The 25,610-nt window shown below is 41.2% G+C and overlaps 1 protein-coding gene across 2 annotated transcripts in view; it reads left to right on the top strand.

Moving 5' to 3' along the window:
- Positions 1-25,610, top strand: part of LOC148020134 (tRNA-dihydrouridine(47) synthase [NAD(P)(+)]-like) — a 59,690-nt gene that overhangs the window by 8,970 nt on the left and 25,110 nt on the right. For both annotated transcript variants that reach the window (XR_015694931.1, XM_087700418.1), the window contains exons 2-5: positions 9,033-9,149; positions 12,428-12,667; positions 14,406-14,999; positions 15,086-15,358. Coding sequence is in view for 1 of the 2 variants with exons in the window: in XM_087700418.1 (XP_087556544.1) it covers positions 9,033-9,149; positions 12,428-12,667; positions 14,406-14,999; positions 15,086-15,358 (1,224 nt within the window). In the remaining variant the exon portion in view is untranslated. The remainder of the gene's footprint in view (positions 1-9,032; positions 9,150-12,427; positions 12,668-14,405; positions 15,000-15,085; positions 15,359-25,610) is intronic.

Below are 25,610 nucleotides of genomic sequence, written 5' to 3'. Positions count from 1 at the left end.
TTTTTTTAGCATTATCCATAATTAAATATTCATTTTCAGTCTTTAAATATTGAAAATTAATCTAATAATTATTTCGGTACCCAAAAAAATAATTTGACTGGCCAATAATTAAATTGGTTAGGCAACTTTCATTCTCGAGTGTCTCTGTACCATCTTTGACTATTAGATAATGCCACTTCTTTCTATAGTGTTACCAAATTGACACTTATGGCCAAATGAATAACCTAGGCCAATGACTGGCACTAGATACCACCAAGTATCTGTGCGGCATAACTTATAGCAAATTTTGCCTTTGACATCCTGTGATTTCCTTGGGTCCCAAGCTCGTAAATTTACTCTAACCCTAGTTACATCTCACATGTTTAACATTTACTTTAACCATGTGATTAAAAATTAATTCACATGTTAAGTGAGGTTTCAAAGATATATGTCCTCATGACACTTTACCTTAATAATCTTGGATAGTAGACACCCTGTTGGCTCCAAAATTGGTACCCTTTGCGGTATTTCTTTAACTTATATTGCTAATGAATTATGTACAAGCTGAGATTTCACAATCTCCTTTGTTGATCCAAAAACCCCTTGTTGTACAAACAATTAGCAAGCAATTTGGATCAATTGCCTCTTGATTTCACTAGGACTTGCACATATGGACCCCAATTGGCCAAATGTTGCCCCAAATTCACAATGGATGAGCTGGCATTTGAAATGCTTGGCAAATCCTTGAATTTTAGGTGTTGATTTTAGTGTATGATGCCTTGATTGGTAGCACGGGTCTCGAGGTGGTTACTAAACCCTAATTTTTGTAGAAATTTAGGGTTTACAGTAGGATTTTCCCTCTTGTTCAATAAAATTGGTTGAGATTTGCTGAGAATGGTTGAGAGATGTTGAAACCTTTTGAGAGAGGGTGAGAGAATGTTGGGGAGAGAGAATTCCTTGATTTTCCATGCGGGAGAAGTAAAAAAATTACTTTTGCTTGCCTAGAATTGCCCCTAGATGGTGTCACGTGCTGCCAAGAGGGCATTAAATGCTGTCGCTAGCCCCTGGTTGTTGTTGCTTACACCTTGGAGGGCTGGAATTACTGTTAACTGCTCTTGGATGCCTTCCCTTGTTGTTGGCTACCCCAGAAGGACCTGCAATGGCTGCAAATCAAACCAGCAGCACCTCCTTTCTCTCTTTTGCAAGCTAAATAGATTGAATGGCTCAAACCAGCCCTTAAAACGTTTTTCTCTGTTGCATGGGTATTTGTGGCAAGTGGTAGCCTTCTAAATCCATTTTTAAGTATTATCTAGCCATTAAATTAATTTTCAAATAAAAATAATTAATCTTAAAGATTAATTTCAGCCCTTTTGACCCTTCCAAAATCAAACATGCCCATCCATAAATAAATTGGCTAGGCCATTTGCAACCTGGAGTGGTTCCTAACCTTTGTTGATCCTTAGACTAGCATCAACTAATTAATTAATGCCTAGTTCCTAGTGTCACCACCACTGACACTTAATGGCCAAAGAATTATCCTAGGGTCAAAATTGACACCAATTGATAACCAAAACCCAAGTGGCATAACTTGTCACAACTTTTGTCTTTGACATCCACTACATCCTTGGGGTTCTTGGCTTGTTGCCATGAAATAACTACCATGTGGAAGACGTGCTTAACAAACTTGCACATTCGATTATTTACTTAATCAAATGTTACTAGCAAGATTAAAGCATCTCAAAAATTTCACATCCTCGTGACAAACCTCCCCCTTGAAATCCCTGCAATTGTCCTTGATTGCATCCCATTGTGCCAAAGCAAAAGCATACTGCATTGGAACTTCCATAAGGTATCACAGTCACAACATTGGCCACTGTTGTCTAACCATGTCATATGTCCAAAACTTGCTGAAAGTTTTCAGCCAACATAAACATGACATAAAACTGAAAATCAGTTTAGAACTGTTGCAAGAAACCCATTGGATGCATCCTTAACTCATGTTTCTCACAACCATAGTAAAGTATATTCTCAGCATAAACCATGGCTGAAACTTTCAATGGCATTCATTAACATGCAGCTGTCCATGGAACCAGCTGCAGACCATTGAAAATTGAACATAAACTGATCATTTGCTGATCTGAGAACTAATCACAAATTGCTGCAAATGTGACCCCAAAATTGATTACAAATTGATTGCAAACACAGATGAGAAACTACTGCAAAAACTAGTGCAAAATCGATCCCAAAGTGATCATAAACTATTCTCAAATTGATAAAAAATGAGCTGAAACTGATCAGTAATCGATCTCAAAATTGAGGCAAAAACTCATGCCAAACTGATGCAAATGTATAGTTTTAGTGCCATGGTGAAACCCATACTCATCTGCATACATCTCATAGTGACTAGTATATTGAGTAGCGACCTCATGTCAGACATACTGTCAGCATAGTTACCAGTACCTTAGATGCATGCTGAATATCCAAGATTCACTATAGATGAGAGTAGTCCACAACCGATGGAGTGGAAGTGCTACCTCCTCTTTGAGCATCAGGCACTACTTTGGACCTCTACTCTACTGAACCTGAATGAGCCCGATCTAAAGTCAGCTCTAACTGAAGGCATCTAGGTAAAATTGCAACAATTGAGGATGATCTACCAAGTCATCCTTTTCCATCCACTTTGATCCATTGGTGGATAGTTCTGAAACTTCATCAAATATCTCCTAGAAACTTTACCTCTGACCTTTCTTTCCTTATGTGCCAAAATTTGCTCGGATACTAAGATCTCATCCAACTCCTTAACCTTAGGCTGAATTTCAGCAAAGACATCCTCTAGTACATCATCATGAAAAGCCTTAACAAACTGACATGAAAGGCATTGTGTATTCATCAATGTGGAGGTAGTTTTAGTTGATATGCCATATCACTGATCTTCTCCATTGTTTTTAGCCTTGTCTTTTCTAAACACAATAATACACACTCACCCTCTACAAATTGCAAAGCTCATCTACGGTGATCAACTGCATTCTTTTGCTTTTCTTATGATTTCTAAAGTGCATACTTTATCTTTGCATAGTCTGCATCCAAGTTTTTCACATAGCGATTAGCCTCAAAGATCTTATTCTTAGTTTGCCAGATAGGTAGTACCTTCTTGTACCCTCAATCAACTCAAATAGAGCTTTGCTAGTAGAGCAATACATAATTGCTCTTTGCAAACTGCAAAGTACATCTATGGCGATGATTTGTCTTCTTTTGCTTTTCTTGTGATCTTTGAAGTGCATACTTTATCTTTGCATAGGTTGCATCCAACTTTTCCACATAGCGATTAGCCTCAAAGATCTTATTATTTGTCTGCAAGATAGGGTACCCTCATGCCACCCTCAACCATCTCAAATGGAGCTTTGCTAGTGGAACTATGCACCATGTTGTTGTATGCGAATTCAACCAATGGCAAATATTGCTTCCACTATGTCTCATGGTTTGAAACATAGCACTTTAGAAGATCCAACGCTGTGGAATTAGCTTCTTTGGACTAACCATCTGTTTGTAGATGGAAGGATGATGAGAATTTCAGCGTGGTACCCATATTCTCAAGTAACCCCTTTCAAAATAGACTAGTCATCCGAGGATCTCGATCATTGACGATGGACTTTGGTATACCATGATCCTTAAAGACGTGTTGCAAAAACAATTGTGCCATATGATCAGTTTTTTTCTTCTTTCTCACTGGAATGAAATGGGCGTGTTTGGTAAACTTGCAAATAATAGTCCATATCCCATCATTCCCTGTAGGTGTCTTAGGAAGATGAAAAATAAAATCTATAGCAATGCTCTTCCAAGGCCTATCAGGAATAGGCAAGTGTTGCAACAACACGGCATCTTTTGTCTATCATGCTTAACCTTGTGACATATGATGCATGTTCCAACAAATTGCTTTACATCATGGCTCAAAGTTGACCAATAGAAGAAATGCTCCATTGCCTTGACTGTAGCATCAATACCTCTATGTCCTGCATACAGAGGAGCATGATTTTCAATGATTACTCCAAGGCTCAATTGCTTTGTGACCCACAGTCTTCCATGCATCATTAGAAATCCATCTCTTAGCACAAAGCGCTCATGCCTCTAGACATTGCAAAGTTGATCATAAACGTTTGCAAAGTCCGAATTAGCAGCATATTGCTCTTTCATGGTATACAACTCAGTGTGATAAACCATGCTCATGGCTGAAATTTGCGGCTTACGTGATACTGCATTAGCCATAACATTCTTTTTACCATCAATATGTATAATCTGAAAATGAAACATAGAGAGAAAATTTGCCTATCTCATATGCTTCTCTATTAACTTTGTTTGCTTTAAAAAGTATCTCAAAGTTTGATGGTCTGTCTACATTGTAAAATCAGCCCCTAAGAAGTAATGTTTCCACGTAGATAGTGCGTGAATTACAGCCAAGAGCTCCTTCTCATAGACATGTAAATATTTATTTGCACCATGGAGAAGTTGACTCTTATAAGCCATAACTCTGCCATATAGGATCAAAAGTCATCTTTTCTTTTAACTTTTAAAATGCTGAAATTTCTAGTGCTGTCCATCTAAATGGCATATTTTTCTTTTGCAAACCATGCAATGGAGATGCAATTTCAGCAAACCCGTGTACATACTTCCTATAGTAAGAGCATGTCACAACTCTATAGAAACAGAATTTGTATTCTTTTTCATTAATTTGTCTATATAATGATTTATCAAAAATTTGTTTCCTTTGCACTAATTAGAAAAGTACATTGGAGCTGGCCACTGATGAGTGGTCACAGGTTATGGTGGACCTACGCGGTGGGTTAGAGAAAAGATAGTTCACACTTCCACCTATATGGCCGATTGGGCGCCTGTGACCAAAACTCACGCATATCAGGGTTAGACTCGCACACAGAAAGGATTGATGCCTTGAAGTGTGGGCTAGATCCGCCAGAACAGACAGTTACAATCAACAAGATGGCATGATCATGAAATGCTTGTACAATGTGCATGTGTGGGCTGAAAGCTTGAAATGCACATTTCTTTGCATAGGAAAGTCACATGAAGATTTTGATACCGTTTTTGCGATGTACACGGAAAAAGCTTTCATATGATACCCATATTGGGGGGGTCCCTAAATTTTAGGAGGTCCCTAAATTTTAGGAGCCTCGAATTAGCCTAAAAATGCTAGTCCTAAAAAATAGGGATGACATTTTAAAAATAGTAAATTCTGTACCCTGACTGTGCTCACTAAATTTGGTTGTTTATTCTTGACAGTATTCAGCCCAAAAAGGAAGGCCATAGAGAAGAGACAAGTGTCAAGACACTTGTCACACAAGTTTCCAAGTGTCCCACCACTTGTCACATCTCATGACATGTAGCTGGACACTTGTCTTGTGCTACTTCACTTTCCCCTTTTGTACTAGCTCTTTCCTCTCCTATAAATAAGAGCTCGTTTTTCTTCATTCAGCATCATTTTTCTTTGCTGTAAACTCATGTACAACACCCACAGATAGCCAGAAATTGGCCCCATCCATCCCCATCATCATTCCCCACTTCTCCATTATCAAATTTCTCCATATTCCCTCTTCTATCACTGCTGTTTTACAGGACAGCAAGCCTGTAAATTCATTACAACACCTCCTTCTCGAGCTCTTTCTTCCATTTTAGCAACAAGAAGCAAGCCCTATCCATGTACTGCTGATCAACGATGGAGAAAGGCTGATTTCCCCTCTTTCTTCTCTCATATTGTAAAGAAATCAGTTCTTATCATTGCATAATACATAATGCATTGTGTTTGTACATCTTTGCATGATCTTGTGAGAGTGAGAATTACTTCTCCTCACTCTCAGGTTGATTGTAACTGAGCTCTTCCCTAAGGGACTTGGGTTGAGCAAAAATACATTCCTTCGGGTGGGGGTTGCCCATCTTCAACCCTCAATCTTGTCTCCATTACTTTTACATTTTCATGGCTGTAATTTTATGAGTAATTTTCATTTTCAGCTTTAAGTGTTCATTCTCCTTTATATTAAATCTCGAAAACAAGCGAATATCATAATTGTTAAGCATACTACGTTGTTCGGGGCGTTTACAGAGCATATACCCAAGAAGCTATGGATCTCATGTACATTTTTCAAAGGTGGCCATGATCGTATTGCCTCAATCTTTGCAGGGTACATATGAATACCATCAGCCGATACAATATCCCCAAAAAGTGGATATCATGCAAAAAGAATCCACTTTTCTTGTCATTAATAATGAGCCTATGATTACCAGTTCATTGAATACAATGTCCAAGTGCTTTCTATGCTCTACCTCATTCTTTGAGTATGTTAGAATTTACCAATTCTATGGGCAATGCCCAATACTTTAGCTAGTTGGTTTGTAGTGTGAACACAACTACATTAATAAATTGTGTCACCACTTCTAGAGTTAGTTTGAGAGTTAAAATAATACTAGTTGAGTTAGGGATAGGCCTAACTTACTTAAGACCTATTGTACTTTCATTCTATTATTCTAGCACTTGCATCTTTTGAGTGTAGAATTGTTGCCCACTCTTGCTTATTGTCTTGTGTTCACACACTCTCTCTTCTTTCATTTCCAACATTTGGTATCAAAGTTAGACACGTGGGTTTTGTCTCTCCACCGCTTAGTTGGTGCCACCCACGCGGAGTCCACTTAATCAACAAAGGAAGAGGAGCTACTATTTTGGAGGGGAGCTACTGTTTTGGAAGAGGTGCTGTTGCAGTTGTCAGCCTGCACGTAATCCTGTATGCAACTCTGCACACATAGCCTCTCTCAGCCTTGCTTGTAATATTCTCAGCCTTGTTACCATTTTCTCAACCTTGTCTACCATTTTTTACAAATTTGAGAAAAAATATAGAAACCCTAATTTTCCAATATCTAATTTCAAAGAAATTTTCAATTTCTCATACTTTATGCCAAGAAATTTGGAGATTTTCGGTTGGCTTTTCCAATTTTTAAACTTTCTCGAAATTTATTTGAGGAAAGTTGGGGCCTTTGCTAGATTTGAGTTCCCATGCATGAATTTTCATCGAAATTGCCAACATTGTATAATTTCTTTGACATTGGTACGAGAAATTTGGGGCTTTTCAGTTTTTTGGCTTCGACATGCATCATGAGGTAGATTCCAAAAGTTGGTTATTGTTGGCACACATCCCAAGGTGACATTTCTGCAGAAATTCTGATTGTAAGGTATACATTTCTTCAATTTCTTTGAAATTTTGTGAAGAAATTTGGGACTTTAGCCCGACATGCATTCCAAGGCAAGAAATAGGCGGTACAACAGCATTAATTTGCTGTGATAGTTAGATTTGGCCACAAATTTTGTGGATTTTCAGTAAAATTTGGTGAGACTCAGCATTAAATTATTGAAAACTATTTTCTTTTGGGCACACTTTTGAGATAGGTGTAGTACACTAGCGTGCAGCAGTGCATTGCTGTTATTTCTCGGTTGAGTGTTGATTTGGGTGACATTGTGCACACTTTGGCATTTATGTGACAATTTGGTACTTGTTTTTGAATCTTATGGGGATTTTTGTTACATTTGTAGAGTTGGAAGACCTCTTGTTGCAAGAGGAGCATACTCGGAAGAATGTTACATTGCATTTAGGTGATGTAGCTATGCTTTCCAAGTTCTAAGGCAAAGGTAAGGTTGGGCAAAATGCAAAAAATCAGCAAAAGGGTGATGCTGTACAGCCATCGACTAAGGCTGCCCTTTAGTCTTGTCCTTGTCCATACGCTTCTGCATTTGTTGCACTCTAACATGGGGAGGTGCGTATTTGTCCGATAACACATCTAATCCCATGTGATAGGTGAGTGCCCATGTACCTTGGGCGTATAAGAAACCCGTCCTTAGTGGTGTGGAGAAAATGGTATGGGTAGAAAGCCATCTTCATCCCCATCTCATGTATTGGTGTCAACCATGCCATTCCCTCCTAGTCTCTATTAAATAAGGTCTTGTCTTATAGTCTTGCCAATCTCGAGTGGCTCAAAGTGAAAGATGGTGCATCAAGGTAGTACTAGAAGGGAGGTAGCCTATCCATGCTAAAACCGTGTAACTCAAGCCATGGTGTCATCTAGGAATACCAACATGATGCATCTCCCTCTGCGGCAAGCTGTCATGGAGCCTCTACCGCAATGAGAAGAGTCCCTAGTTCAGCTCTAGCAATCTCATGTGGGACTGATGCCTTGCACCTGACCATCTTGGAAATCATGGATACCAATGGCCTCTCCATAGATCTCCATCCATCATATGTATGGTGTGATCTGCTGCGGTTGTCAAGGCTGGGCCCCCAAATCTGTACTGCATGCAAGCGAGGGGATGTAACTAGAGTATCAAGTAGCCACAACTTAGTGCAGGGATTGCAAGTGGATGTGAAATGCTTGTCCCATCACGTGGACTCTTCTTAAAAGAATCGTGTCTCATTGTTTATCTTCTGATACAGGTTAAACATTCCCTTCTATGGAGTTTATATTGTCAGCATCATTAGTGATCAATCCGTACATGTGTGAAGTAGGTTGGTTGAGTATTCTACCATTCTGTCTTACAATGTTGTGTACTGTTTGGTAGGCTATTGAAAACAGAAGCTTCATTGGTATGGACACATTGTTCTCTCAAAAGCTGCAGCTGAGTCAATCTTTTCTTTTCATGTTGTGAACTTACAAGGATCCCTTTAATGCGATTTGTAGATTCTATGATTCTTTGCTAAGTTTGTGAAATACCATGCATTTTCTCCTTGTGGATCTTATATCATCAGAATTTTTGGTGAAATTTGAGCAGATGTCTCAAGCATGCTATTTCTTTGTCTCACATAGATTCTGAATCTAAGATAAGGATCTTATTTATTGCTGCAAGCCCTGTACTTTCTGATAGAGCACACCTTATCTTTATGTATCTATTTGATGTCTGTTATTCTTCTCTGCACTTTGTGCTTTAAGGAAGAGAAAGGGGTGGTGATAGAAATGATTTTCTAAAAGATTTCTGCAGCTTGACCTTATCTATATGGGGATTTCAGGCAAGAAAATCAGCAGAAAACATTTGTGGAGCAGTTGCAAAAGCAAATGATGTAAATGCTTGTCCATATGGCCAAGGTTGCAGATTTAATCATGATTTATCAGCTTTTCTAGCACAGGTATATTGAATGATTGCTTTCTGGATTGTCAAAATTTTCTAAGAGTTCAATGCTTTTCAGTAATGTGAAATAGCAAATATAACATGACTATTGCACTGTGCATACAGCTTGCTTACAGCATTTTGGTGTTTGGCACATGCATGAAACTGCCACATAACAGTGGCAGAATATTCAAAGTTTCTTAATTTCTGGATTAAAAGAAAAGGAAATGGAGTGGTTTTATGATTGGACTCCTAGAAGATTTGAGAATTTACAATGGATATCCTTTTTGGGGACCCAATCTATATGATGATGTTAGATTTCTTGGGACGTGATGTGTTTCTTTTCTCTCCTGGAGACGAGTGAATTTTATTGTACTTTCCCTATCAGCTATCAAGTTTGGCCCATGAGGAGTTAAATGAGATTGGTGAATTTTAGGGTTTCCATTCTGGACATTGTAAAGAAATCTATGAAATAAGAGGGATGTATGTGAGTGTTCGTAGTTTTTTGAATTGGTGAGGCATTGACGAAACATCAGAATGGAGAATACTGCATTTTTCAGTATTTTAGAAGTTGAAGATTATGGTGTAGACAGAGGCTCCTCAGTTTCTGGATGTATATGTGTAGTCACTTTTCAAATTTAACATCACTCGAGCCCAGCTTTTACAAAAAGACACGATTTGTCTCAGAGGCTGCAATTGAGGATGTATGCAAACTTTTCAAAAGGGCTTACACTATGGCCGTAAGTAATTGACCAACTGTGATTATGAACTCTCTCTGTATATAAATCTTGACCCTAATGTATCAAGGTATAACCTAACTATACGATAGTGATGTACAAAGAGGGAATGTACAGGATTGCATGGTGGACAATGAAGTACCAATTTAGTTAGTGATGGATCAAGAATAGGGAATTCTATCAGAGATGTAATTTATTGATAAAAATCACACAATTGGAAAGAGGATTCTGAGACAATCCACTTGAGTATGAAAATGACCACGTTCCATCATGATGATGTAGAAGTATTAATGTGGCATGACAGCTTGCTGGTGTGGCATCAAAATTTATCTAGACTAGGCAAGGTACTTCCCAACCTTTATATTTTAAAAAATAATCATAAATTCAAAATTAAAAAATACAGTTGTGCCTACTGTTTTGATTTCCATTTTTATGCTTTTCTAAATAGGGAGAGAGCCCGTGCTGCAGATTTGGCAACATAGAGTCGATTTAAATTAGTTGTGTGACTGATTTTTTAATTGTGTTGGTTAGCTGCTCAGTTGTTAAGATGGATTTGTAGTCATGCGATTGATCCTGCAATTATAGCACGGAATGTGGTAGTGGTTGCCTGCTTGTTGTTGTAAGTCATGTGGCAGGAGATCTGGACTACACACTGCTGGTTGAAGATATAGAGTGCTGGTTTTGTATGTCTGTGCTCGCGTTTTGGGGATGTTGTGTAGGGATTGAGGATTGCTTGTACAGGGTGTAGGTGCATGTTGCTGGTACAGAAGGATTCAAAGTCGTCTTTTGCAAAAATTCTGGGCTAATCTGTTTTCAGTGTCTAGGTGAACTGTTAAGTTGTGCAGGAACTATCTAGCTCCAGAGTATTGGGATTTCTAGTTTGAATTTAGGAAAGAAATAGTGTGTTATACTGCCTGCCCTTTATCTACTGAAGGCTAATTTCACATCTCGTATAGGTCTATGGGTGTTTGGTGGCACTTTGGTGTGCACCTTGCCATAAGGGGGAAACAATCAATATTTGGATAAGCCAAACATGGAGGAGTGTCATCAAGAGAACAAGGTGTATGCCTTGCAGTTGGTGGATCTCTAGTTGTGGTTATAGGTGCCTATTAAAGAGGAAACCTAAGTAGGATGGAAATTTCTTGAGCTAGGTGGACAGTTTCCAAATGGTGGTTCAAAGGCTTCTTTGCAGCATTGGGTTGATAATGTCACATGGATGGGGTTCTTAGGTCTTCTAGTTGCTTGGACGAGTGCGAGCATAGGATTCGCTTACTTAACATGGCTTGGGATTCTGGCTGGTGACCTTATGGGGGATCCTTATAGTGGCAATGGCATTAATCAGGAACGAGGACACTCCAGAGAGGAAGGTAACTGTGGGAAGTTCAGGCCCTGGCTACCATAGATTAGGGCCTTATGTCAATTTTTAAGAGGTTGGTTGCATGTTCATGGATTTGGACGAGTGCAGCACAGTGCAGGATGTTGATAGTGTGGGAGAATATCATATGCTAGGCACTGCCCTATGGAATTCGGGCAAGGGTGCACAACAGGCAAGCACACATGGGCAACATAGTCATGTGGCAGTTGGTCAGCCAGTGCTAGAGCCCCACCGCATAAAGGGCCGCTTCTCCCTTTTCAGTCATTATTGGCAAGTTTAAAAAGAGCTGGATTGTACCAATTCATGGATTGAGATGTCTTGCAGTTTGTTAGAGGCTTGTCCTGGATAGGACAGCAAGCATACTCTTTTTGAATACAGAGCGTGGGACCATGCAAGACTGCATATGGGCTGGAGTGCAGCGCAAATTGCTGTTGACAGCCCTTTCTCCCTTGCACACATCATTGTTTTTACCTTGAAATATTAGTGAGAGAAAATTTTTGGCCTTTTGTTCCTCTTATCTCTTTTGTTGTTGTGCATTTTAGGGAGGAGTCATAAGTACCAGAGTGTTGGGTGAAAATTGAGGTGATGTGTGGCTCAATCAATGTAAGTGAAGCTGATTGTAGGCACCAAAGTGAAAACAGTCTTTGAGATGCTTAGTAATCAAGAGAGTTTGTGCTTTGCTTGGGGTGGCTGATTCTCAAATTCATAAAAGCCAAACTGCAGCCTCATGGTAAACCCAGGCATATCATGCCTTCTGATGTAATCGTGTTCTGCCACAGTAGTTTCCTTTCCTCTCTAGTCCAACATGACTACTCAAGGTCAACAGATGATCTTTGCTGGTCCTAGGTTCAGTCTAGGCCTTTTTTAACGGTGTTGCTTATGCTCTCTGCAGTCAACCTGCTGGTCAAGCCACTCTAATCTGTTCCACCATCTGAGGCTCACTTTTGTCTAATATGCATAGTTCTTATGGACTCTGGATATATTTGGTTGTAACAATATGTACTGCACGAGGAATCACATTAATGTAACAGCAATGTGCTATTGAACATTATAGTCGTCAAAGTTGCAAGGATTATTTCCTTGGAGTTTTCAAGCCTACAAACAGCCCATAGTTTTGGTTGTACTGAAAATTGCTTTAAAGATTTACTAATTCATGTCATCTTTAAAGTCTTATGTTTGGTGCAGAAACCTCCAGATTTGTCAGGCCAATGTCCTTTCATGGCACTCAACAAACCTTGTCCATTTGGAGCAGCATGCAGGCTTTCTGGTACCCACCAAGAAATAAATGCCATGGATGTGGGATCTTTAGAAGCTGACGGCGGGGATGAGCTGAATGCTCTCAAAAAGGACTTTCAAAAACTCCTTTGGAAAAATTCAGTTTCATTTCCAAGGGCCGATTCTCAACTGCAAACCATGGATCTCTTGGTAAAATTTATGACATCTTGTTCTGACTTTATATTTGGAGCTCTCCTATGAGGTTGTACCTTTTTCCACTCATTGTACATTCTCTCTTCACCACTTGGCTAAAGTCTGTTGAAATACATTTGCTAACTCATTTTGTTGTCCCTATGGTGGAGTAAGTTACAAGGTCCCAGATTTGTGAAATGGGCAGGATTTCACTGGAATTGTTCTCTGTTATTCTCAAAGGAGGTTGGTCTGAAGAGTGATGCGTGCTCTCAGAGAGCAAATGTGTCCTCTGAATCTTCTAGAGTCGTTGGACTTTCAGTCATGCAATTGCCTGCTGTCAGATAGCTTCCAAGAATTGACTGCATAATGGAAATATTTGCTAGAAAAAGAGTTAGAAATCGGGACTTTTATGGCATCTCCACTTGTGAGCTTAGTCAGAGTCTGTGCTGATATTTGTAGTAGAATAGTCAGGTATGTTATGCATAATGTGTCTAGTCCGCAGACATAGCATGGTATAGAACATACAAGAAAGAGTTTGGGATAAAGTACAGGGTTTCATACTGTCCATAAAAAATACATATGAAATGAATAGTTAATCTGTGAAATACAAACTTAAACTTGTTGCTTGAACATCATGCGTCATAACTCATGAAATAGAGTGACAAGTCATTATCTATTCAGTATGAACTTTGAATTTGTTGTTTTAACACGACAAGAGTAAGTTGAGTGACAAGGCAAGTAGTAATAAAGATAGATCCAAGGTGCAATATAATTTATAAATTTCAAGAGTCAAGGCATGAAAAGAAAGGAGAGCTAGGCAAGTTATGAGTGCAAAAGTGGACTCTGTTAGGCAAATATTTGCCAATGATTCACTGACTCATAGTACATATAATAGTCACTAAACAAAAGACTCAAGAGGGCCTAGGAAAATAAACCTAAGAGCTCATATCACACAAGTCCTCGTTCCCATAAGTGAGATGGAACTCATGCATGCTGGGCCAAAATCATCACCTCTAAGGAAATTGCCCTGATCATCATACTCAAGCTCACAAATAGGAGCATTTTATAAGCATAAGTAGCTATTGCAGATAAACTCCTAGAGCCATGCCTCACATAAGCTGTGATTGCAACTTATGTGTTGCCATCAAATATAACACCTCAAGAAATGGGTTGTTGCTGCCTTCTAGTACATGAGACTTTTGGTCAATCTTCTCTAGCTCCATATAGAGGTCTCTAAATATGGCATTCTACTCAGCATCTCGTTTTCTATGCATACTTGTAAGTGTGGCCCTTGTTAGTTGTTAATAGGGACTCACCCAAATTCACTTAAAAATTGAAAGTTGAGAGAGTGTAGATAATTTCAATTTTCTATTGTGAATCATTAGAAACTAGCTTATCAACTGTAAATCAAGACTTAACTACTACTTTATCTATTTAGTCATAGACGTCTTGTGCATGTTGCATAATATACATTTGTTAGAGCGACAATAGATCTATTGGCATACCTACCTAGCGCTAAGCTTGTTATGTATCTTGGTGTGTATATAAGAGTAGGATGACCAATATCTTTCACATGCTCTAGATGAACAATCCTAAATTAAATTAGAAAATTCACTCATTAATTGTGTCCCTTAATCTACTAGAGAGAGAGAGAGAGAGAGAGAGAGAGAGAGAGAGAGAGAGAGAGAGAGAGAAAGGCATGGACTTTAGTGAGGAAGCGAGAGAGGGAAGGCTTTGAAGCATAAGCTTGATTCAGGGAAAAGCAAAGAAAGTGGCAGCAAAAACTTCCAATTCTCAATTAGATGGGACTGTTGAAATCATATCCAAGGACCAATCCAGCATACAGCAAACTGAAAACACACAATTATCAGATGTAGACAAATCTGCTATAATGCAGGATGAATGCATGTTAACATTAAGCTCATGTCCAGCAGAAGTCAATGGTTCTGTTGAGAGTACATCCAAGGTCAAATGTACTACAAATGGCCACAGTTTGGTGTCAGAATCTGCAGATAAGCAACTTGACGAGGAGATCATTTTACAGGCCTCAAAGAAGCAGAAAACTGATGTTTCCAAAGAATCCTTGAAACCTGAGTCAACAAATGACGAAAGTGTGCTGCCCTTACAAGACAGTGCTCATCTGTCTTGTAGCAACCCAGAAAACTTGCGATGTGGAGTTGATGTTGAATGCAGATTGACAAAACGTGAGAAGAAGCTTATTGACTTTAAGGGAAAACTTTATGTGGCTCCATTGACAACAGTGGGAAATTTGCCATTTCGAAGAGTGTGCAAACAATTAGGAGCTGATATTACATGTGGTGAGATGGCTATGTGTATCAACCTGCTGCAGGTAGATGATTAATTGCCTTGAGTTCTACAATGGTTTTTCATAGTCTTATATGCTCACAACTGCAATTTTCTGCTATCATATCACAGGGCCAGGCTTCAGAATGGGCTCTATTGAGGCGGCATCACAGTGAAGATGTTTTTGGAGTACAGATATGTGGAGCTTATCCTGACACAGTAGCACGCACTGCAGAGTTGATAGATCGAGAATGCCAAGTTAGTTTTATTGACTTAAATGTTGGTTGCCCTATTGACCTGGTTGTCAATAAGGGAGCTGGATCCTGTCTTTTGACGAAACCTATGAGGCTTCAACAAATAGTCAGGGCAGCTTCTGCCTCAACTGACAATCCTTTTACCTTGAAGGTAACTGCCTGTTTGGAAGTGTTGCTTGTTACTCCTCTAGCCAGGTAGCAGTTAGAAGAAATGCTTATTTCATTTGGCTCCGTGTTGTTCCACATAATTATGTAAAATACCTCATAGTACATTGCAGATACTGAAATTTTTATTCCAGATGTACTCCAATTTGCTTTACAGAATCATGTGCAATATCTAATAATGCAGTGCAGACACTGTATAACGTAGTGCAGCTTTTTTCAATAGTTATAATTTGGTCTAGTTAGACTTGCAAATGATGGAGATAGAACCTTTGCCCTGTCTATCTGTTTTTGTATCTCCCTTCCTCTCCTGTATGCAGTAGGAGGTGAAAGAACTTCCAATGTGCAGTGGGCAGAAGTAGGACAGAGGGATCTTCAGAACTTCTATATTTGCTGAGAAAAGAAGTGTAGTATGGGAAGGCAGACATACAGACACCTAGTCCTAAAACATATGTTTAGCACAACACAATATCACTTCAAACCAATGTGTGGGCACAGTTGCATGCATTTTCAGACATCGAAAAGAAAATGGGAGTTTCTATCTGGTCAAAAGTTTTGTGCTAATTTTTAGTAGCTATAGCTTTAGAATGTGCATCAGAAAATGCTTGACTTTTCAAGTAGGATCCATTATTTTACTAGGTAGTAGCTACTAGAGTAAGGCTTGAAATGTGTAATCCTCCTTTACAACATAACCTCAAACTCATGCTTCAGCAAATTACATTCCAACTTCGAAAATAAGAAGTGAATGGTGCATAGAGGCAATGAAGGGGATTTGTTTATTAATAACCTGTGATGCTTCCAACTTATGTTGTTTCTGAAACCTTGAAATGGTTTAAGAAAGATCTGTATCATTTCAATGGGCTAAAATGGTGTTTTGTGTTTCTATGCCGATGTGAGACATTGGGTTAGAAGACAGATTAGAAGCATGAAGGGATGAATTTGTGGGCATCCTAGAACTTGTGTCCTATATTTTACTGATTACTAGGGTAAAGGGGCCAACAGGTTGCCTGCAAAAATGCCTTGAGCTCACAATGTAAAGCATCATGGGAGCTCTAATCAGTTGCAGGAAGTGCATACATGCATTGCTGCCTCATAGAAAAAGAATTCTCGCACATGATGACACCTTCTATGACATGGGATGGGTTTTGGGGGACAAGGATGGGGACGAGAAGTGCCATCCCCTGTCACCATGATAGGGGGCTCTAATATGGGGATGGCACATAGATGGCATAAAGATGTGATGGGATTGGGATGGTAAGTTGGAAAATGGCCGTGCCATGCTACTGTGCTAGAATCACATCAAGTTTGAAGCATTGTCAAGTCCAGGAGTGCTTTACACGTTGGCCTCAACAATTGCATGGGCATGAAACTCTACTGGTCTCTGAGAGTTGTCTTTTTGGGGGTTGCTATATGTTGCTAAAATTGCATGACACCACCTTCTATTCTACAGTTGTACACACAATGGGCTACAGGTCTAAGCTTGTGTGGTTTTCATGCATGTTTAGATAATATTGCATCACACATGCCTCTAATCCAGTAATATCTCAGTTTTATAGGACATCTAGAACCTGGAGGAGGAATCAAGATGACAATGGGTAGAGTTCACTCGATGAAATTTTGAGAAGATTTGTACAGATACATGCACGAAGCATCAGTTATCTTGTACACTTCTTAATAGGATTGTGATGGAGATGGCTAGATCCATGCTATAGGGGAGACAATTAAATGATGGTTTTCGGGCAGAGTCTGTCGGCATTGTGGTCTACATCCTAAACCGTAACCTTAATTTAGCCTTTGAGCACATCGCTCTAGAGGGGGCCTTCACAGGTTTCCACCTTTCCAAGGTGTTTGATATCATAAATCATCTTTGCATTACGTCTGACGTGACCGAGTTGTTAGAGATATGGTCATCTGGTCATCCCCTGGGCAGGCATGTGTCATGCAGCAGTTTGATCAGCCTGTACAGTCATTGCATTTACTGCAGGATGCCACGTCAGCAGGCGAGCAGTCAGCCACATCAGCAGTCGGACTCATCAGCAGGTTGCCACGTCAACAGTTGGCCATAGGTTGCCACATGTCAGCAGTCAGACAGTTGGCTAAATCTGGCACAGGTTAGACAGATTTAGCAGGCCGACTGCTATTTTTGCTGGTTGCTATTTTTTTGCTATATATGGCAGATTTCCAACACAGTTTCACACTTTCCGATAGCAGATTCCAGGCTCAGTTCGGGGCAGAGATTGTGCTGACTGCTGCAGACTTCGAGGTGTACGGCAGGGTGACATCGTCGACATGGAGATACGCAGACATACGAACCACGTCTGTGTATATTTTTGTATTCCTTATTCAGCATTCTTCATATTGGAGATCTACGTTCTTCTGTCTCTTTCTCTCTCTCTCTCTTCTTTCCGTGTTCAATCTATCTCCTCAGTCTCGGTCATACGCTTCCGCACCGCTGCACTTTGACACGATATTAGAGCAGCGCAAAGATTGATTGATGATGGGTAGACTTGAAGAGGAGTTTTTAGCGTGACACAAGGTTGTGTTTTCAGCATTCGAGGGTGAGTGGGAGGGCTGTGCATTGAAACAAGGTTGAGACAAATGTGGGCGTTCAGGAGAGGAGCAAAGTTGTTGATTGTATTGCGGATTTTTGCTGTATAGGAAGGAGGAAGGCTGCTTTTTGAGTATTCAATTGCAGACCTTCTCATTGCCTCTGGTAGGTGAAAAAGGTGTGAGACGAGCAGTGAAGAACCCTAGCAGGTTGTGTTTTCATAGTCAAAGGGGGCCGCTTTTGTGTTTTTGCAGGTATTTCAGGTGAAGATATCTTCTGAGACCGATATGGAGTTTCAGGCGATTATGGATTGGAATGTGCCCGTCCTACCAGCCTTTCCATCAGATTAGAAGCTCGATTGTGAGAAATACTGCATCTGGCGTGTTATGATGTTTGCCATCTTGGAGTCCTATGATTTAGCGGAGCTTGTTACGGAGGCCATTGACCGTCCTACATTGATAGACGAGTCCAAACTTTCTACAAATGATCGTGTGGAGTTGGCAAAGGTTTAGGCACATTGGGATCAATTGAATGTCCACATTTGTTCTTTTCTCTTCCTTTCATGTACTCTAGTTGTGATTGTCCAAATTGAACACTTGACGGTGACTAGGGACATATGGTTGGAGCTCGATCAGTTGTACAACCAAATGACCGTTATGAAACGGGTGTCTTTGGAGGTGTAGGTGCAGACATTGAATCCTAACAAGTCATCTTCTATGCAGGAGAATGTGAACAAGCTACAACAACTTCCAATGCAAGGAAGGTGATCACATCTGAAGGCATGGTATAACTCTTTTGTCATAGGTACCGCCTAGGTTTGATGCTTTTTACTCTGCCTTGATTACTTCAGGGTGGGAGTTGACTCTTCGGTGGGAGGAGTTAGTTCCTATGGTCTTGGACCAAGAGAAACAATTTAAAGGGTGGAATGCTTCAAAGTCAGAGGCATTGACAGGTCAGTCCTCTTAGAAGAAGGGGAAGGGTAACAAGAAGAAGAAGGACGATAAACCAAAGACGGACAAAGAGAAGGACTCTACTTGTCACATCTATGGCAAGATGGATCACTAAAAGAAGGATTGCTCCGACAAGGATAAGAAGGACACCAAGAAGGAGAAGGCTTCAAAGGATTTTGGAGTGGTGGCCGCTCCCTCATCAACTACTTTCCTCCATTTGGAGGTGGTTTAGGCATTGATCTCCAAGGCCTCTGATGCTGTGTTGACGGCCCCACACCCCCATGAATGGATTGTTGACAGTGATGCCTCTTGGCACATTACCCCTTCTTTTGCAGGTGTCGCCCATTTGTGGTCTTTGTATGGGCAGATTCTCATAGGAGATAGCTCTTCTGTTTCCATGCAGGGTAGGGGTGATATGCAAGTGATTCTAGATGGATGAGGTGGTACTCATATATCCGAGGTGCTTTATGTGCCAGGTTTGGGTTACCATTTGCTTTTCATGCACAAGATTTGTGCTCTTGGCCTATTGGTTGAGTTTGATGCAGATTCTTTTCAGATTCTTGAGTGTGGCTGGAGAAAGGTGCTTTCTATACGTTATAAGGAGAATGAAGTCTACAAGTTGAGGTTGCATGCCTTGACTTCTCTTCTTCTTACTTTAGAGACACAGTTCGAGCTTTGGCATGCTCAGTTTGGTCACTTGAATTATGACTACCTTTGGAAGGATTCTAGGGGATAGCTTGTCTGAGGACATAGTGGTGAGCCAGTAGCCTTGTGTATCTTGCATTCATGGAAGATAGCATTGTGATGCCATTCCCAGCAAGGCTTCGCGGCGGTATTCAGCACCCTTGGAGCTTTCTATAGATCTTTGTGGACCTATGCAGATGGAGTCCCTTAAGGGGAGTTTGTATTTCATGCTCATTGTTGACGATTTTAGTAGGATGACATGGGCGTACTTCTTGATGCTGAAGTCGGAGGCCGCCTCCAATTTCAAAGATTGGTTGCTCTTGGAGGAGAACTGATCAAGCCAGAAGTTGAAGACCTTGCGGTTAGACAAAGGTGGAGAGTTTGTCTCTAACGAGCTTGCTAGATTTTGTGTAGATTGTGGTATCTACTAGGAGTTTGCAAATACAAACGCACCTTAGGAGAACGACATGTTGGAGCGGAAGAACATGAGTGTGGTTGAGATGGCTGGGACCATGATAGAGCATCGTAAGACACCTCAGTATCTATGGGTCAAGGCTGTGGCTACTGCTGTCCACATCCTCAATTGGTCACCTACTTCGGTCTTGGTTGATATGACCCCTTGTGAGGTTTATTTTGGAACCAAGCTAGATGTTTCTTATTTCAAGATCTTTGGATGTGAAGCCTATGTTGTTGGGGTAAAAGGCCTCTGGGCCTACCCGTGTATACTGTGACCGCCCATTCTTTATTCATATATAATATGATAGTACAATAAGGCTGTCAGTTCAGTTGGATAACACCTACATTGTGTGTGCTCTTCTCTCCCGCATCTTCCTCTTCTCCTTCTCCACTGCCATTGCATCCCCTTCAACTGGTATCAGAGTGGGTCTTCAAGAGCTCATCCCGGCCTTCCACACGAGGTATGAGATCTTCATTCTCACTCAGTTTTCAGCTCAACAGGGTTTTTCATAGGCTGTGGGTAGCCATAGCTCACACCTCTTGGAGCTTCCTTCACCTGGATCTTACTTCCAGCCTATCAAGGCTTGTTGAGGCTTGGTGTAGGTCTTCTTTGGCCCCCATTTGTGCCCCTTTGGGTCCCATTATTGACACGTGGGACAGCAGACCCCCCCAGCCAGCTCACGTTTTTTTTGCGCCTGTTTCAAAATCTGGCAAAAAAATCACTCTTTTTTCATATCTCGGGCATTCGGAACCCGATTCAGGCAAGGTAAGAGTCTAAGTTGGGGTTTTGGCATGCTCCGGACGCGATGGTGATGCTGGATTTGCCAAATTTTGATGATAGAATATTCTGCAACAGATTTTAGGTCTGAGACATCATGTATTTGTATGCCTATGGCTTATGTAATGCTTCTATTGATGTCTATTGATACCGGATCACTTGTGGATATTATGCCTCTTATGTGAGACGCATTTGGAGCTGATTTAGCTCAGCCATTGACTATTTTGAACAATCCCAGATCTGTCCAAAATAGGGCAGCCACCGGTTACTTCAATTTTATGCTTACAGGTCTTGGCATTTGATGCCCGATTATGCCCGGTTGGTGTCTATACATACGGGAATGTATGCCTATGGATTTGAGCTTGGATTAAGCACTGATTTGCTCAGTTTACAGAGGTTATATGCTGCTGGAAACTTCAGGGCTGAAGCTATTTATGCTACAGTTGGGTTATGCCTATTGGTTACGGGGTGCTCCCGGCTACTCGGTATGATGCCATGATGTATTTGGACTATGCCACATGTCTTGTTTATGTTCCGGAATGCTTTTGAGCTGAGATTAGAGCTCGATTTGGGTTTGACTGTCACTTCTTTGCAGCTGGCATTTCATCTATGACATGGTTTATGCCTAGGCTACCCAGTACGGGTTATAATGTCTTGGTGAATGCTTTATGCTTTGGCTGTGGATGGCAGTTGTTTGAGCTCATCTCGACATTCATTTGAGTATTTCCTTGAGTAGTTGGACATTGACTTGGCTTTTTCCGTTATGACCTTGGATGGCAGTTGTTTGAGCTCATCTCGACATTCATTTGAGTATTTCCTTGAGTAGTTGGACATTGACTTGGCTTTTTCCGTTATGACCTTGGATGCTATATGGGATTTGATGCTCCGATTATGGATCTTGGCTATTACTTGGATGCACTTACAGGTATTGAGCAGTGAAGTGCTCCCTTGTTTTGGTAGTTGCCTATTGAGTTGTGATTGCTCGTTTGCATTTAATATGTGGGATACTTACTGATCAGTGGACTTGGATAGTGCTTGGGATTTACAGTTATGGCTTTTTTGCTCCTCTGTTGTCTAGCTTCTATGCTAGTTGGGCTCCTGTTGCCCGTCCATGTTAGAGAGCAGATGCTATATATGCTTACCTGTCTATGCACATGGTCTACTGTTGTATACCTTACAGAGCCACTTATTTGGATGTTGTTGTATAGATGTTTGGGCTTTACCTGAAGCTTGACTCTTGTAGGATACTTTGCTACTTGTCGGTCTTTACTTGACTTGGATGTTTGTGACATTAATGTGACATTAAAAGTGATATTTAATGTCACATTAAGGTCATAAATATGGAATGTGACATTTAATGTCACATTAAGGTAAATCTAGGGGAACATGCACGAGAATGACTGTCCGGGCTCTTGGGCGCCCGAACGGGGTTAAGGGGAGCCTAGAGAGTAAGGGAGTCCAGGAATAGTAGGACTTCAGGTAGTTGACGGCTGGCAAAGGAATCCGGGTGGAGGGCCAGCACTTATCTAGGCATGGTTGGGAGGAGAAGGATACTCGTGCTTTCATCGTTTTTGTGGATCTGTCGGATCTGTCTCTCCGTCATCTATCATTGTATCACTTTTAATGTCACATTAATGTCACAATGTTCCTTAGTGGCATGATGTACTGCAGAGCTATGCGTATGCATATGGTTATGGGTTGATTTCATGGCTGAATATCATATGCTCTTATGACAGATGTCTTATGCTTTACTGTACTGTGGTTGGTTATGTCATGCAGTTGGCTACGACTCTTCTTCATGTGGGAGCTTTTGCATCCTTGATTGATGCCTTTATGTCCTCCCATCCATTGAGGTTTCATGAGCATTTGCAGCATGCTTCTACCACTGATGTACTAGCAGATGATTGTCTTTATGAGCAGGTTTTCTTATATTGGGACAGCCCTCGACTGCTTGAGCTCCGTGGATGCTATGGATAGCTCTATTCATGATGACTTGGATTCCTTGTTATCTTCTACAGGTTCTTCTACTTCAGATGTTGTTTGCTTCCATTGTGGGAAGCTTGGGCATGTTCAAAGAAAATGCTTTAGACGGATTAGAGAGCAGCAGAGACAGAGACGGACTCGACATGAGCAGAGAGTCAGCGATGCAGCAGGTATTACCACTCTTTCTAGTGGTGAGGTACATGTAGTTACCCATGATGATGCAGTTGAGCATGTCGTCCTGTCATCTAGTTTCCCTACAGCTTACTTGCTCAATGATCAGGCCCATGCCTTTGATTGGCTTTTCGACTCTATGGCATCTTGTCATATTACCCCTCATAGAGCATGGTTCTCTTCTTACAGGGAGGTTGATGGATGTATTGATCTAGGCCTTGAGCAGACTTATGCTATTGTTGGTACACGGAACATACACCTAGCTTTGCCTAATGGGACTTCTCTTATGCTTAGGGATGTTCTACATGTTCCCATGCTCAACAAGAGCCTGATTTCTGTCAGTCAGTTGCATGATGCAGGTTACTCTGTTTCTCTTCAGGATAGGTCATGGAAGATCTGTCATGGTTGCTTGGTTTTGGCCAGAGGTTCTCGAGTTGGTTCTCATTACCCAGTGCATGTCTCTCATGAATGCGAGGAGAGATCCAGCCTCCTCCTCATTGGGCACGCGATACACTGTGATGTAGGGATTGAGGGGGTCCTTGAGGAGTGGCAGCCATAGGACGGCTTGCGACGTTCTTGGAGGAACCAAGTACATTCCGTTGAGGATAAGGAGCCCACCTTCGTGAAGAGGCTTTGCAGTCACCCCATTGGAAGAATAGCCGGCTATGGAGCACGAGTTGGATGCTAGCGAGCAAAATGACACTTGGGATCGTGTGCCTCAACCTGCTCATAGGAAGGTGCTTGGTGTCAAATGGGTCTTCAAGACCAAATATCACAATGATGGTACTTTGGATAAGCACAAGGCATGGCTCGTAGCAAAGGGTTCCGCATAGCGGCCAAGGTTGGATTTCCATGATACCTTTGTACCTACAGCTCGTATGGCTACTATTAGAGCCGTCCTTGCCTTAGCTAGCCATAGGAGATGGCCGGTTTATCAGCTTGATGTGAAGTCTGCCTTCCTCAATGGTGATTTGAAGGAGGAAATCTATGTTGTAGCCTCTTGGCTTTTTCTCATTAGATGGACAAATATATAGGTTGAAGAAGGCCCTCTATGGCCTCAAACAAGCTCCACATGCTTGGAACAAGAAGGTAGACTCGTTTCTCCAGCAAAGATTGGGGTATTGGCGCTCCATGGCCGATCCACAGCTTTATGTCCACATTTTAGAAGGGGCACATGCTTTGTTTGTGCTCTATGTGGATGATTTGATTTTGATAGGTTATCATGTACAAATGGTCAAGGCAACCAAGGCAGCACTATATGAGAAGTTTGAGATGAGGGACATGGAACTTCTCCATTTCTTCTTTGGGCATGACATCTATCAGACTCCATTGGGCATCTTCATCTCATAGGAGCGGTATGTGCAGAAGCTCTTGACTACGTTTGAGGTGGACGGATGCAAGTCCCTATTGACTCCTATGGATCCGAATTGGAAGGCCACAACCCATGTTGATTGACCTTTGGCAGATGCTACCCATTACACACAACTTATTGGGTCCCTGATTTGGCTTCTCAACACATCTTGATTTGTGTTACTCTCTAGTTTTGTTGGCCGAGTTCATGATTGAACCTAAATATGTACATTGGCAGGCTGCTTTGAGGATTTTGTGGTTCTTGAAGGGGACCGGCAATCTAGGGATCTTGTATCCAATAGGCATAGATGGTTCAAATCTTGTGCTTATATGTTGGAGTGATTCAGATTAGGTTGGCAATGTGAACCACAGGAGATCCACGATAGGTTATTGCTTTACCTTGGGTGTAGGTGTTGTTCCATGGAGTAGTAAGAAGCAATCCGTGGTTGCCTTATCTTCAACTAAGGCGGGGTATCGAGCGGCATCTTCTACCACATGTGAGACAACGTGGCTTCGGCGGTTGTTGGAGGAGCTTGGTTGCTACCCAACAAGTCCTACTACACCTCATTGTGACAATGAAAGTTGTATTGCCTTGGCCCGGAACCCAATATGTCATGCTAGGACAAAACACATTGAGGTATAGTACCATTTCATTCGGGAGAAGCCTCTAGATGAGACTATCGATGTGGTTTATTGCAAGACAAAGGACAACCTAGTAGATTTGTTTACGAAGGTGCTTCCCTTGGCTTTACTTCGTCAGCATTCCAGACCCCTCAACCTCATGTTGTGTCTAAGATCTGAGAGGGGGTGTTAGAGATATGGTCATTTGGTCATCCCCTGGATAGGTATGTGTCTTGCAGCAGTTTGATCAGCCTGTACAGTCGTTGCATTTACTGCAGGATGCCACATTAGCAATCAAGTAGTTGGCCACATCAGCAGTCGGCCACAGGTTGCCACGTGTTAGCAATCAGAGTTTTTTCTTGTAGTTGGTCAAATTTGGCACACGTCAGCCAGATTTAGCAGGCGGACTGCTATTTTTGCTGCTCCCTATTTTCTGCTATATTTAGCAGATTTCCAGCACACTTTTGCAGATCATTGGCAGCCTCACAAGGTGGCACATTTGGAAGGCATGTTGTCAGATGATCTTTTGCACAGAGTGCCTATGAGTATCGACCTTGGCCGACTTTCATCATCCACTCCCTCTATGGCCATTGGGACTAGGTGCAGGGCGATTCTCTAGCGGACAAGGAGCTCCCTCATCATTTTCTGCTCACTTGGGGCAGCCATGACCTATTCTTCATGATGCAGGTGGGTAGTCCTA

The sequence above is a fragment of the Lygodium microphyllum genome, chromosome 19, assembly GCF_053477565.2.
Source record: "Lygodium microphyllum isolate KBCC chromosome 19, Lygodium_microphyllum_v1.1.10, whole genome shotgun sequence".
In the NCBI taxonomy this organism is placed as follows: domain Eukaryota; kingdom Viridiplantae; phylum Streptophyta; class Polypodiopsida; order Schizaeales; family Lygodiaceae; genus Lygodium; species Lygodium microphyllum.
Note: the sequence above shows the minus strand (reverse complement) of the source record. Positions and strands in the feature narration are given on the sequence as shown.